Raw genomic sequence first — 15,598 nt, 5'->3', positions numbered from 1 at the left:
CTAATGCAAATTCTTGCTAAATAAAGCTCAAATCTCCACGAAAAAAATTGACAAGATTTTGCTGTCAGAGTAGTTGAAGTGTACAAAATCTAAGAATTGTATCTCAAAAACTGAATTTTTGAATTCGGCCCTCATGTATTAGCCTAAAGAGCATCGTAATTGCCCTAATTACCTAATGATGTGATGTCACTTGAGCAATTACGTCATCAGTGATGTCATCAGTGATGATGTCATCAATGATGTCATCAGTGATTATGTCATCACAGTCCAATAATAATATACTCTATGTGGGGATTTCTTTCCTTCTTTTACAAAGTAGTCTGGCCCAAGGCATGCTGTAAAGAGGATGAATACCTATATTCTCCTTGTGGTGAGCTTGGCAGTCTCATCAACATTCTCCATGGTAAGAGTTAGTTTAATAGTCGTTTTTTAATAGTTGTTTTGATTGTACTTTCTGTAAATTCATTGTCTATTTTAACTGATCTAATTTTAATCAAAATGTGATTTTAACATGAATATGTATCAGTGTCTCCTCATAATGAGAGGAAATGGTACAATGTCTTATGTCTTATATATATTCTTATACATAGGTGAGCACCCAAAGGACCAACATTACTGATCAGAATCAACTATGGACATCCCCAGTTCCATATGTCTTGGAAAATGACCTTGGTAAATATTGTCTGCATAGTGACTCGGCACATCATTATTACATGTAGATGCTCAGGTGGAGCAGCTCTATAATCTATAATCTATCATCTAAAAGCTCTGTGAGTTATATTGTGTTTGTTTTTGCAACAGACACTGAATTATGGCGTATACTGTTAAGTTACATTTCACACTTTTAGCAGGGCTTTGGTGCTTTGGCTACTGGCATAGGTGCAAACACCAGACACTGAAGCACACTTTCCTTTTGGCGCCTTGTTAAACAGATTGTTTAGTCGCTGTCACTCAAGACGGCGCTGCTCGTGTTGACTTCGGCTAACTGATGGCTGATTTCTGCACTCTGTGGGTCCATCCCAGCCGCTGCTGGTGTGTGGAGGAGACCTGAGTACTCAGTCAGAGTCCGCCTTTTGCACCCAAGAACATAACAGTTATTTTTGGTCTAGGATGATTCAGCTGGACGCTTTCTATCCTCCTCCCCATGACGGGGTGAGAGAGGAGAGGTTGCACTGTCTATGCCCCCTGCACGTGTTGGCATGATGGGGCACACACAGCAGCTAGTGTGCTATGCAGGCTGGGAAAACTGTGTCCGAGCAAGGGCTCGCCCACTGGCTCTGTTAAGGGATATCACAGCTTATGTGCTGGCAGGCAGAGACCCTCCCCCTTGCTCAACTTGGCATCACTGATGACATCACAATTGAGTGATGTCATTCAGCACACAATTGCTCAACTTCGGCCTCGCCCGCAGCTCGGCTGCTGCATGGCCTCGCCTGCTCTCTCATGATGACATCACAATTGCTTGAGTGACCATCACTGATCACATATATCGAGTGCTCGAGTGACGTCACTCAGCGCACAATTGCTTAACTTCGCATAGACATTGTGACATCATCAGTGACATCACAATTGCTGATGTCGGACAAAAATGTAAACAAAACAGAACCCACTTACTCCTTTTATGATGATATATCGTCCAATTCCTAGAAAGCACCAGTGTACTTGTCTGATCAGTACCAGGAACATGAATGAGCCTCATCCATCTATTTCATTGTCTGACATTTCTCTTATTTTTTCTCTTATTCATTGCATGGACCATTCGTGTCTTTAACACAACCTTGGCATCATCACCAATGAACTCATACTGAAGAGATGAATGCTAAAGGAGTCATCCTGAGAGCCTTTGACCAGTTCAGACTCAAGTCATGCATTGACTTCAAACCCAGGGACTCTGAGGACTATTACATTTCTGTCCAGAAGTTAGACGGGTATGTATTGTCCAGCAATAGCTTATAACTGTGATAATAATTGTGTTGTGGTGGTTGTTGTTGTTGTTGTTTTACATTGGTTTGTTTATACTGGTTTGCATACATTTGTGAATTAAATTTGATCATGCACATCTATGCACATGACATTTAAAATGTCTATATGTTTCATCATTCGAGGAGCCTTATGTTGTTTATGTCAGCTCTAGATAAACGCATTTACATTTAGTCATTTAGCCGATGATGTTACCAAATGGTTTTAGTTTTATTTATTTGCACACAATAAAAACATAAACAGATTTTTTTTTTATGCAAACAGGAAAGTAATGTGCATGTAGAAGACAGGAAACCCTGGAAGGGCTTAATCAGGGATCTCTACATCAGAAAACTAAATAATAATAATAATAACAAATATAGCCGCAAGCGGCGATAGCAGGGGTTCAAGCCTTACGCAGATGACAAAACTTCTGATTTTGACTAGGACATCCTCCTTGATATATCTGACAAGTTTTGCGATCATTGGACAAACAGGTGTGGAGTTACAGCCTTTTTTGTGTTAAGCCATGCCCATTTCTGGCGTTTATGGCGCCCCCTTTTGGTCGAATTGCACAAAATTGACAACATGGTCTGGGATGGTCTCCGAAGATCTCCAACAAGTTTCGTGAAGATTCGTTAATCGGTCATGAAGTTATGACAATTTAGCTGAGAGGCCACGCCCTCTCACAACTTTAACGATCAATATCTATGAAACAAAAGTAGATATCAATAATCCAAAAATCACGATTGTAGAGCTTGCTCCCTAGATGCTTCCTGTCGATTTTGGTGGAAATCGGTCAAACGGTCTAGGAGGAGATGTCAAAAATGTGTTTTCCAAACTTTTCCAAATATCTCAAAAATTTTCCAGACGGACCTTGAGGGTCCTTGAGGCAAATTTGTAGAGCAGGTTCATCTGAACAAAATCGGACAAAAGGCGTGGAAGTTATGGCCTTTAAGGTAAAACCTTTGATTATAGCGCCACCTTCAGGCCGATTCGAAAACTATTTCTTGAGCAGAAACTAGCACCTAATATCTGTCATTGGGCCAAATTTCATGTCTCTACCATTTACCAACTCACGGGAATTTGCGTCGGGGCAGATGGAAAACGACAACGATAATAAACCGGCACAAAAACAATAGGGTTTCAGCCCCTTCAGGGCTTGAACGCCTAATAATCCATACAAAGCGTACAATACAACAGAAACAAGAAAACAAGAAAACAAGAAAACAAATAGACAAAGAAAATAAAATCAACAGGAACAAAAGAAAAAAAGCAATAAAAAATAAGTGAGTATAGACCGTTAAGATGGCAATGTGAGGTGTATGTGTGATGTACGAGGGCTATGTGTGACTCAGGTTCTAAGTTTGCATTGAAATGAGTTGATATGATGCGTGGCAATATTGATATAGCCTATGTGTTCCATAATATGGCACAGCTGTAGTATATTCAAAATGGGTCCATTGTTGGTGAGACAGTATGGGGGGTGAAGGTGATCTGAATGTCTTGTATTATGTGTCTGTTAGAATTTTGTTGGAAGTATGACAGGTGAGATACATTTCTAAAGATAGAATATGACATTTTGCAGCTGCTGGTATTACACCTGATTAACACTCCAGCATTTTTAGGGCATGGCCACTAGGGGCTGAGGTGTACAGCCTGTCTGTCCCATTGACTGTAAAAAGAATAGAGAGCCAAAGTCCACGTCACTTCCTGCTTCAACAGGTCCACCAGACCTTTCATCCGCCATTTATTTTCTCATAGACATTTCGTAAAATGCTTATAAAATTTGTTTTACTTGCTCAAACCAAATGATTCAGCTATATTTAGATTCAGGAGAGACCATAGAACATTTCACTCGGACCAAAACAAACAAAAAAAACAATGAATTTTTTATTTTTTTAATCTGCCATTTCTTTTAACGTTTTGGTCCGAGTGAAATGTTGTATGGCACGTATCAAATGCAAGGCATATGTGTTCGGGAATAGCAACAGTTGCATTAGGGCCATTGTATGGTCGAGTTACTTTTACTAGTTTCTGCTACAATTTGATGTGTGATGGGAGTGGGACCATAATAGAAAGTGGAGTGCGCAAGGAAGTAACGTTAGGACGTATGGCTAGGACTGAATTGGTAAATTCAGAAAATATGTTTTACTCCAGCTAACTTTATCGGTTTTAATGTGTGGAAGCTAATAGCCTGTTCAAGCTTATACCGCCTGTTCATAGCAAAGTAATAGTATGAACAGGCTTGCACAAGCGCCAGCATTTCACAGTCGGCATAACGTTGCGAAAAACCGATAATATTAACGTTAGCTCGAACGTAGTAGACATATTTTCAGAACTTACCAGGAGATGTGTTTCATAACGTACATGGGGCCCACACAAGTTGGCACACAACCATGACATCAGCCGTCAGCTAACATTAGCTGTTTGCCTTTGGGGCATTTGGAGTCACATTAACAGAGGTGTAAAGAGCAGGCCCGTAGCCAGAGTTAGGGAAATACCGAGGTCATTTTTGCGCGGCACAGCCCCCCCGGATAGAAAATTGTGTCCATTTTAAAGTAAAATGCTTCAATCTGGTGCACTTTGAGAGCAAAATGAAGAGGCTAGATCTATAAAGATCTACATACATCATGTTAGATTAATATCCTCTTTACTGTGCTGTTGCTTTAAAATGATACAAAAAATAAATGTCTCCCCATATGATATAATTTATATTCTGCATACACATGGCAGAATACTGCTCAATTAAATACAATGGCCCATCTACACAAACATCACTTACAGGGGAGTTACTTACCCATTCACTTCAATAGAACTGTCCCCAAAGTCTAGCCCCAATCTAGCCTCAATGCAAAATCTGAATGTTGTGAGTTATCTCTCTTCCTTCTATAGCACACAGAGAGGAAGCAAATTGTTGCATTTCCGATCAACTGTTGCATTAAAACATCAATGACAGATTAATAGATCTGGGGACCAGGGCTATTTTTCCAATTTTTCTTTTTTTTTTTTTTTTTGGTGTGGAAAATACCGAGGTCATGACCTCGGTGTCCTCAATGGTAGCTACGGGCCTGGTAAAGAGCACCCGTGCAGGTGACCTGATGGAGCCGGATTTTTTAATTTGCCCTAATTGCCCTAAGGCTGAGGCTATAGTTCAGTGATGATGTCACTAGTGATGTCATCAGTGATAATGTCATCAGTGATGTCATCCGTCTGAGGCTATATAAGTGATGGGAGTATAACTAGGTAGAATCGGGGAGGAACCAGACAGAGACCATGGCTTCCGCCAGAGAGACTGAGGGAGAGAGAGGAGAGGGAGAGAGTGGAGAGGGAGAGAGAGGGGGAGAGCCCCAGGGAGAGAGAGATAGGGGAGAGAGAGACTGAGGGAGAGAGAGAGAGAGACATTGTGCACGCGCCAATAGGGCAGGTGAGGCCATGCTGCAGCCGAGCTGCCGGAGGCCAGCCCACGAGATGCCTAGTTGACTATAAATGCACTATATGGAAAGCTAGAACTAGCAGCTATGTACTGTACAAAGTTCAGAGGGGGCTGGGACCTGCACTCCGGTCCCATCCACCAGTCAAAATGGTGCCGAATCCAGCACATTTTGGCCTCACTATAGCAAACCGGTAGGAGGTGGAGACATGGGCCCCTATCGTTGCATCGGCGTAGTTTCTAGGCCGAGCGCCTGGCGCAGCGCTGATCAGTGGGCGTGGACCAGCGCACTTGATATCTTGGTGCTGGCGCTCCACTCAGCCTAACGCATTACAACCACGCCTTTTAAGCGTAAAATTATGCACCGTCAGTTCATTGGATAAGTGCAATAAACGAATCGCACGCTTGCCTTTTTTGCTCCAATTCCAGTGGTCCAGCAAAACCAGACAAAACCCAAGCGCTCTTACCCCCCCCCCCCTCCCTTCATCCAGTCTGTCTGTCTCCATTATAGGCTATTATTCCATATTATTATGCTTCTCAAACCAATCTAACTGCAGTTTAAATACTGCAAGCATGTAAATACCCTACACTATAGCAAGATCAAAGTGAAAAGAATGTTCTAAATGCATCAGCTAGAAAAAATATAGCCTATTAGATTGGTGAAAGTTTGTCCAGAAAGATATCATTTTCTCTCGCCTGCTGCAGGAAGGATGATGCACATAAATATACCCTACATTATGTAAAGTCATTGCATAAATGTGTTTTTATTGTAAAACTAAATGTGAAGTAGGGCCAAGTTAATGGAGCAGACATCACAGTATAGCACATGACAATAGAAGCGCGTTCCGAAGCGCGTTCCGCTGACACTTATCTAAATCACGTTAAATCTACAAGAGATATATATAGGCCCAGGAGGACATGTATGTTTCACTTAGGGTGGTGTTTTAATTTCGATGTTTTATTTGGTCCAATATTGAAATGTTCTACAATTGCAGGCTGTGTTACCATTACACATTATTTTAGATCAACCTTTTATATCTATTTCGCCTCATTTGGTTGCTATTTAGTAGCGAAATGGAGTACCCAATTGCATGCTGGGACATTCACAGGCAGTGAACTTACAACTGCTATTTCCTATAGGACGTGTGTTGTGTCTGTCTGAGCGAGGGAGTCAGAGAGAGACAGTCGTATTGTGCCTGTCAGACTGAGGAGAGAGGGAGAGAGTGACACAGAGAAGGGTGACAGAGGAGAGAGCCAGAGGGGAGGGAGAGAGCCAGAGGGGAGCGCTCAGCGCAACCGGCGCACTGAATAGGCCTGGTTTTCAAAAGCGCAAAGCGCTAAATTTACGCCAGGTGGGAAGATATCAGTACGCCGAGATTTAAGGCCGACATGCCCACTCTGGCCCATTCTGGGACTGCGCCACGCCCATTCGGCCTAAAGCGCATTTGGCAGCGTAAAGCCATATTGATATCTTCCCGAAACAGGCGCAAGGCACGTTTTTTTGCGTTTAAGGCCCGTTTTAGCGCCGAAGGCCTGTGGGAGAATAGGGCCCATGATGTCCATATTTAATTATGTCAGTGGTCTGTCCCCACAAACGAAACAAAGTGCTTTGTGATATACATTGACATCAGTGTCTGTCCCAAATCACTCATGCAGAGCAATTGTGATGTCATCGGTGACCGTGAAGATGCCATCAGTGATGTTCTTCGAGCAATTCTGATGTCATTGGTGATGTCATCGGCCTCTATTGACCATGCCGTCAAAACTTGATGGCGTAGAAGCCATGCACGCCATTATTGCGGTTCATTTTCAATAGTGCTCAAATGTGTTTATTCCCACTGGATTTGTTTGAGCAAGACAGTTTCACAAAAATTATGTAAACTACCATAAAGTGACTTTCTGGCCTATCAGTGATGTGAGAAAATGTGTATAATAGTATTTATAGTAGTATACATTTTCCTTTTTAGATGTTTCTCATCCGTTGGGCAAGTGAACGAGTCCGGACTACAGCGCCTCTCCATCGGACAAAATTGTGATACAATTGGCATCGTTGAACATGAATTCCTCCATGCTCTTGGCTTCTCTCACGAACAGTCCAGATACGACAGAGATGATCATGTAACCATTGTGTGGGAAAACATCCGAGAAGGTTTGACTCAGATTCATGATACTCTTATTCATTACAACCACAACTTTATTTTATTACTTTAGGGTGGTGAGGTAATTGACAATGTTCTGTCTCTAGGTAAAGAAGTGAACTTTGACAAAGTTACCAATAGCAACACCCAGGGAGTTGCATACGACTACAACTCCCTGATGCACTATGGTGGATATATATTTACCAATGGCAATGGCCCTACCATTATCACCAAAGACCCACAATTCCAGAACGTGATTGGTCAAAGACAGGAAGTGAGTCCTGGTGACATGCTCAAGCTGAACCGCCTCTACAAATGTGGTAAGTGCTATGGAATATTCAAGGTGTCTTTTGCTAATATATGTTGTTATGACCCGGTCTAGGGGTTTTGACCACAACATAAACTTAAGACACTGACAATAATGAAAAAGTATGTGTGATTTTATTTTCACACATAAAAAAAAGACAAACAGGGAAACTGGACTCTAGTCTCACATGCTAACAGAACAAGCTAACCTAAAGCCTGAAGAGTAGGCCGAAACCAAGGCTAGAGCATGTGTACACACAGCAGCTAATACAACAAGTAGAGACCAGTCCAGCACCCCAACACATGACAATATGTACCAAATAGATCATTAACAATATAAATAGAATAAAGAGTTACTGCAATGTGGCTAAGACAGAGCGAGACAGAGTTCGGAGGAGCAAAGAGGAAGGAGTTATATAGGGGCCTGTCCCTGGAGTGGCCAATCCCCAGCGACGATGTCACCAGCCAATCTCTACTGGCCAGCCAATCCCCTACTGCAAACACACCTGCAGGGAATAAAGGTGCTCACACAGCAGTCCTCTCACTCTCCACACACAAGCAGCAAAGATCCTCCCACAGAAGTGAGGTCTCACTCCACACACACAAGGAATAAAATACTACAATTACGGCCTAAGGCCATAACAGTGTACAGCGAAATGAGTTAAAGGTAGTTTAAGAATTCACTGTTCCTATGGCCAGGTTCAGTGTTCATGGCATATGGTACATTATCTGTAATCCTTGGGACTATCACAGGCTGACTGACTCACTGAAGATTTGGGACTATCTTGTATCCAGCTATAGAGACACTGCATGAAATAGGCCACGCCCATCACGGGGGAAAAGCGCCGTTCATTTCCACACACCAGCGTCATTTTCCTTGAATTAAACAGCTAAAAGCTGTTGTGTGGTGGGCTGCGTAGACAACAAATGTAAAAAATCGCCAGTTAAAGTTTTTTTGTACTCCTGAGCAAAACATTGAGAATTGGCGAGAAGAAAAATGTGGATCTAGCTGTCAAGAAGTAAGTTGGAGTGTTCATCTTCCGTATACACAATCTTTTTGTGCAACACGCAACCTTGCACGTGACATAGGAGAACGCCAGGATTGGAGGGGGGGTTTCCGTTTCCCCCCGTCTTGGGCGTGGTTTCTGAATGATGACGTGGTACGCAGTGTCTCTATGGGACACAATAATTCTTATACACCAGTCCAAACCAGTCCAAGGTGTACTACCCCAGTTGGTAACTTGCACAATTTCTCCCACTGGTGTACAGTACTCTCGACAAGATGCAGGGAGGCATTTATTTTGGTACTGTAGGTTAACCACTTTTCAGCTGTTTGATATATTCATTATAATCATTTGTGTTCATCATATAAGGTTCAAATTGTTAAAGCCTACTCTACTATTAAGAGCCCACTGTATACATATAACGGTATGGGACTGGTAGAATGCACTGTACAGTATATGGAATAAGCTTTTCAGCATTATTCTCCAACCAACCCACATTTTTCTTTGTCTTGCACACTAGCCGTTGTTGCAGCAAGTTAGGTGTAACATTTGAACATCAACAAGCATTATGTTTGAGGTATCAGCTAATTACCATCTACAGATGAGGCCATAGAGAGCCGCAGGAACGAGTCCGGAAATCATCGATGCTAAATGTCCTGGTTCTTCACTGTTTTCTCCTATGGGAGTTTTGAATGGGTTTTTGGCGCGATGCTTCTAATAATCTCTCTGGGCAACGCTGGCTTAATCAAACGCGAACCAGTGTTTAGTAATATCATCTTCACACACGAGGACCACTTTTATGAGTTTTGAAGCTTTTACGTGCCGTTAAAAGGGCGGCTAGCTAGCAAACGGCTAAATGAGACTACACTGTTGAGTCGATGGGGATATATACGTCAATAACGTGGGGACTGCCCCCTAGTCCGATACCTCACGAGTCCGATACCTCACGAGTCCGACACCTCATGGTTTTGGGTTAGGGTCTGGGGGAGGTTAGGTTTAGGCGTGGGGGTGGGAGAGGTTAGGTTTTGGGTTAGGGTCTGGGGGAGGTTAGGTTTAGGCGTGGGGGTGGGAGAGGTTAGGTTTTGGGTTAGGGTCTGGGGGAAGTTAGCCTCTTTTTTCGGACTCGTGAGGTGTCGGACTCGTGAGGTATCGGACTCGTGCCATGGCACCAATAACGTCACCACTTCAAAGGACGAACAAGGAAATTATCTTTCCCTCACCTGGTTCAGCCCCGTTCAGCCCGGGGTAATCAGTGCACACATCAACAACAGTCCAGGTTGAGTGCTGACGTGACGTGGAAGCCTATGCGACAGTGTGTAGTTCTGGATTAGTTTAGCTCAAGCTTTTTACTTCTAGGGCTCGCATTTACGCTACAAAACTCATGAAAGTGGTCCTCATGTGTGAAGATTATCCGACTGAACTCTGGTTCGCGTTTGATTAATCTTGCGTTGCCCAGAGACCGTATTTGAAGCATCGCGGCAAAAACCCATTCAAAAATCCCATAGACAGAAACAGTGAAGAACCAGGAAGTCCGGGACTTCCGCGTTCTGACTACAAAAATACGTCATCCCTGCGGCTCTCTATTTCCACAAAGATTAACAACGGGTGTCTGCATGCATACCTTTGGCCATATATATGGGTGCTGACATTAATTTGTACTCTCCAGCAATCACTACTGCAATGTATCCCATTTTCGGTTCCTGCAGATATTTGAGCAAAACAGGTAATATTCTTGTATCCCATGTTCTTCATACACCTCCACAGAGTCAACCATTGCATTTAAGATGTACTGCGGCTTTTACGATGATACCATGTGTGGAATGAAACGCTGTACAAAGAGTGGATGGAGCAAGTGGGAAAGAGTATCAAATGCTGTTGGGGGTCCTAGCACTGACCACACCAGCCTATCTACTGCCAGTCCTGAAAATGGTAAGGAAAATGGAAATGAAAAAAAAAAAAATCTGTGTAAAGGCATTCCTGAGATATTGCATTAACAAGCATGAAACGGGTGGTGCTAATGTCACAGTGACCTTGAACTTTGACCTTTGGCCACCAAAACCTAATCATCGTTCATCCTTGAGTCCAAGTGGGCGTTTGAGCCATTTTGAAGAAATTCCGTCAGGTGTTCCTGATATAGTGTTAACGCGCATCGGACGGACGGACAACCCGAAAACATAATGCCTCTGGCTACAGCTTACCGTCGGCAGAGGCATTCAAAAATGTATGTCACGACTCACAATGTGCAACCCAGTCTCACACATACACATCAACACGTCTTTACAAAAGTTCAAGCAAAAAATGTTAAATTGTTGACATTTAAAGATGGGTACATTGACACTGATATTTTCCTATTAAAAAAAAACTTACAGATTGACAATTTACTCCTTTTGGTAAAATGTCCTAGCTGTCAATGTTTTGTCTTACTTTGAAACGTTTAAAATGGGCATTCATTAAAGGTCCATTCTGTAACTTCTAACTCTTACTGACACCGGTGGCCGTTAGTTACAGAGTAGCCGTTGCAAAGTAACTGCAGACAGCATGTGCTCGAGCTGGCGCACGTACACTGTACTTGCATGCACCCAGCAGCTGCTTGGCTAAAACAGCAGAGGTGTTGGTTGCTTTGTAACGTTAGCTAGCTGATAAAAGTCACTTGAAAACGGCAACCTAGACAATTCATCAGCCAGATCAGCCTCGAGATGGCCGGGAAGGATTCTGGAGGGATTAGCGGACATTATTGTGGCATATTTTGTTGTGTTTTAGCTTGCGTTGGCTATGGGGAAGTCAATACGTTAGCATGAGCCAGGAAATAGCCTGCTCCCCTGTACAGTCTAATACCTAGGGCTGATGTGAGCTGGACGCGACCAAACGGAACAATCAAACAATGTTCCATAAGCATAACGGTATAACGTTAGGCATATTTATGACTCTTACATTATCTCCACAAGACGGTAACGTTATTAGTGGAGCGTCTGGGTGGTAATCGATTATCTATAATATTAGATGGCAAGCAAGCTAAAGTTATAATAGTCAGCCTCTGCAGCTATGGTGTCCACCCGCTATGCCGACCACCCGCAATGCCGACCTTAGGTTTAGGCGTGGGGGGTGGGAGAGGTTAGGTTTTGGGTTAGGGTCTGGGAGAGGTTAGGTTTAGGCGTGGGGGGTGGGAGAGGTTAGGTTTTGGGTTAGGGTCTGGGGGAGGTTAGGTTTAGGCATGGGGGGAGGTTAGGTTTGGCGTGGGGGCTGGGAGAGGTTAGCTCCACCGACACGCTGCACGCCGCCTCGCTCAGCTGGTTCTGCTTGTGGGCTATCGGCATTGCGACCTGTCGGCACATAGACGCGGCACCGCAGCTATAACACAACAAGCTGACCAAACGGAACAGATCTATTCCTGCAGTCAGTCAAAACATTTTCCATGATCATAACGATTCCAACGATCATAAGCACAACGGTAGTAACGTTAGGCATTTGCGACTGTTGCATTATCCACACAAGACGGGAAGGTTATTAGCAGAGCTTCTGGATGGTAAATCCATAGCCGCGTTAGGACACAGCTAAGCTAACGTTATCTATATCCGGGCCAAAACCACAATGTCACAGCAGCTAAAAATACAACAACTAATGTAGGGTCCCTCCATTAACTCATTGAGTGCCAAGGACGAGTATGTTCGTCAATTCAGATACTAACGTAGAGTGCCAAGGACGAGTATGTTCGTCAATTGCGTTTTTTGACGATGGGACGTGGATCAAAGCCTCAGGCATCTCCTGTAAAAATATTGTAGCTATTGAAGGTGTATAACCTATTTTACGGACTCATTAGGTGGCGACAGTGCTCTCCAGATTAGAGAAAGGTCTGGAAAACAGCAGGAAAAAGCCCCGTGATGAAAGAGAAACCGCTCATGCTGCAGCCAGAGCCATATAGATTGCTCTGTCTGCAGCTGACGTTGGCTGCGAACAGCAGTCAATCCGCGCCCACAACTGAGCCCCTCTGCCTCTGTCTGTCTGTCTGCATAGTTTCTCCACACGATTAGCCGCCAGAAAGGCAGCACCCGACGCCGAAGGGCCAAACCTTTCACTGCAGTCCGGTTTGGCATTTCCGTGTCGCGCTGGGAGCCGGCGCACAAAAACGGAGCGCTCCGAAAATAGACTGGGTGCGTGTTAGGCTGTGTGTTAGTGTGGGGAGGAGTTTGCAGCTGAGGGGGGGAGAAGGGGGTTGGGGCACGCAGGGCACCACACAACTACACCACGTCACTACATCAGAAAATATTAGCTTCAGACTCAGTGAATGTGCTTGAAATGCTTCATTTCACAAAAGGCGGAATAACTCAGCTTCTAATTTGAAACGTGTCTTTTTGCTCAAAACAACCTATCTTCTCCGGCTCATAACTAAAGAACGGAAAATGGTATCAATAAACTTTTTTTTGCAGATGATAGAAGAGAGTCTCATCGTTCTTTGTGCGTGTTCGGTGTTTACATAGTAATATCACACAATATTCTGTGGGCCTCGAGAAATCACTGAAAACGCTCTGAAACTCTGGCACTGGGAGCGTCCGTTCTCCAAAAGTGGCTGGCACTCAATGAGTTAACTGAAAACACAGCCCCTACGTCGGTCACATTGCTGCTGTTTGGCCAGACGGGCTTCACTAGATCAATCTTTTTTCTTTTTCTGTGTGGACTTTTCACTGGACTGTGTTGTTGATTGTTTGCTGACATTCATTGACTGCATTAGCTAGTGAATGTAAGGTTAGTTAGCCTGTGTTGTTAGCCTTCTTCTTCGTTGGTGTTTACTGGCTGAAGAGCACTGCGAGGCTGAGAGGCAGGCTCGTGAACGCGCAGAACGTCACATCCGCAGGATTTTCCGGGAAATCTCTACCCATGAGCAGCACCAATGGCTGAACGCAGAGAGACGCGGCTGGGCTCATTTTCTTAGGTTACGTTACAGAGCATTCACTCATTGGTAATAAAAAACACTTTGTGCACATTTATTTGTTCCCAAATCTTATGGAATGGACCTTTAAACATCAGGTTTTCACATAATATCTGTGACATTAAATAAAACGTCAATCCTACTATCCTGCTATTATGTGTAACCGAGTGAGCGGAGTGACTGTGAGTCCTTGTGAGTCCCGAGTGGTAATAAGTAAGTTGGTTAAACTCACTCCCCAGTATAAAGGCCCGTTAACCAGCTCTGCCAAGGGAGCTAGCTCTTTTGGGGTTGCAGTTAGTGTTAGTTAGTGTTATTGTAAGCGGGAGATCAAATTCCTTCTCCACCCTTGGGTAACCCCTTAACATGGGTCGCTGCCAGGACTGTTAACACAATGCAGGCTACATGTGGAATGAGGAAAACTGTCTGGGCTCTATCTTGGTACAGGCGATATCCCCTATTTGCGCTTGCATACCTTGTTTGCGCGTGCCTTAAGGCAGGAAAGATAGCAGTCTGCCTTGCACATTTGTCCAGATGTTATGCCGAGTTTTGCACCCCCGCCCGGCAGCAGCTAAACGCATCCCCACCTCACGGGAGCATATTGTAATGATTTCCTACAGAAATGTAACTGTTTAAAAGTGATATAATTGTCTGGGTAGACGTGACCTCCCTGATTTCTAAGTTAAAACAGCCCCAAAATATGTTGGGGATGCAATTCTCGGCCGGGATGCGGAAATGTTCATGGCACCTGCCGCAGGCGCAAATTAGAGCCGTGCCAAAATCATCTGTGCCCCCAAAATGCCAGCACAAACGGGATTTGGGCGGTCTTAAGTACCAGAATTATTCACAGGTGTGGCCAGGCAATGCCTGGGCGTTACATCAATAAAAAACAATCGGATTCCCATCTCGCAATCGCTGTTTGCGCGAGGCATGCAATATGCTGCAATTCTCTCCATGCGTAATAGAGTGGACTATGTACAGAGAGATGGAGAGAGCTTATTGACAGATCGTCTGTGGTGCCAACGACCCTCCGGGTTATGAAGGTGAATAGCCTATGTCCATTGTCCAACCAGTTTTCTCAATTAATTTCCTTCTTTGCGATGTGATAAAAGTTTCTCAGTGAGTTATAGTCGATTGCCTCACTGAATTATCTGCTAATGCCCAATTTTAGCAGCATAATTTGATGTCCTGGCATGGCACGTCTGTGCGTAATGACATATCCAAAAGGAATTTTACTCTGCACTGCGCTGCGCTGCACGGAGATTATGGTGCGCTCAAGCGCAATGGGGTATTTAGCGCGTAAGAGGTGCTTTTAAAAGTTCTTAGCGCAAAGTCATTGTGCGCTGCTGACGATAGGATAATGCCATCTATCCCCACATTTTTGTGCTGAAACGCCTAGTTCGGCATGTGGCACACCTATTTCCAGTACAATTGTAACAGGCATGCGCTGCGCTCTGCGTTAAATGAGCGCAAATCCTAAATTACTGCTTTTGCGATAGGGCCCAAAGTCTGTCTGTCTGCATCCATTTATCTCATCAACAGGTTGGCCAATCAATCTGAAACTGCACATGGGCCTTGAGCATTGGCACAGGCAGGGACTGACAAAGCTGTTTTTTCAATTTTCCAAAATTAAACTGTTTCTGGCATTTCTGGCAACTGGCAAGCCTGCACCACACCAAGTTGGGGCGCGCACATCCCTGGAAGTCTGCACACAGTTGTGGTGCATGTGGTTATGGATATTGTCATATTAGAATTTCAAAAGCTGAGCTGTAATCATAGCGACCGAATTAGGTTGATTAGTGGAATTTTTAAATACTGGAATGAACACAATGCATTA

At 43.9% G+C, this 15,598-nt stretch overlaps 1 protein-coding gene across 1 annotated transcript in view; it reads left to right on the top strand.

The window, feature by feature from the left end:
- Positions 1 to 346: 346 nt before the first annotated feature.
- The window catches only part of LOC310780613 (meprin A subunit beta-like), a gene marked incomplete at both ends in the record, with an annotated part of 19,867 nt that continues 4,615 nt past the window's right edge, over positions 347 to 15,598 (top strand). Inside the window, 5 exons of the mRNA XM_083641145.1 lie at positions 347 to 403; positions 591 to 672; positions 1,811 to 1,928; positions 7,360 to 7,541; positions 7,638 to 7,850. Of these exons, the coding sequence (XP_083497271.1) occupies positions 347 to 403; positions 591 to 672; positions 1,811 to 1,928; positions 7,360 to 7,541; positions 7,638 to 7,850 (652 nt within the window). The remainder of the gene's footprint in view (positions 404 to 590; positions 673 to 1,810; positions 1,929 to 7,359; positions 7,542 to 7,637; positions 7,851 to 15,598) is intronic.

The sequence above is a fragment of the Poromitra crassiceps genome (assembly GCF_964638095.1).
Source record: "Poromitra crassiceps genome assembly, chromosome: 8".
NCBI lineage: Eukaryota > Metazoa > Chordata > Actinopteri > Beryciformes > Melamphaidae > Poromitra > Poromitra crassiceps.
This window is presented reverse-complemented; position numbering and strand designations above follow the sequence as displayed.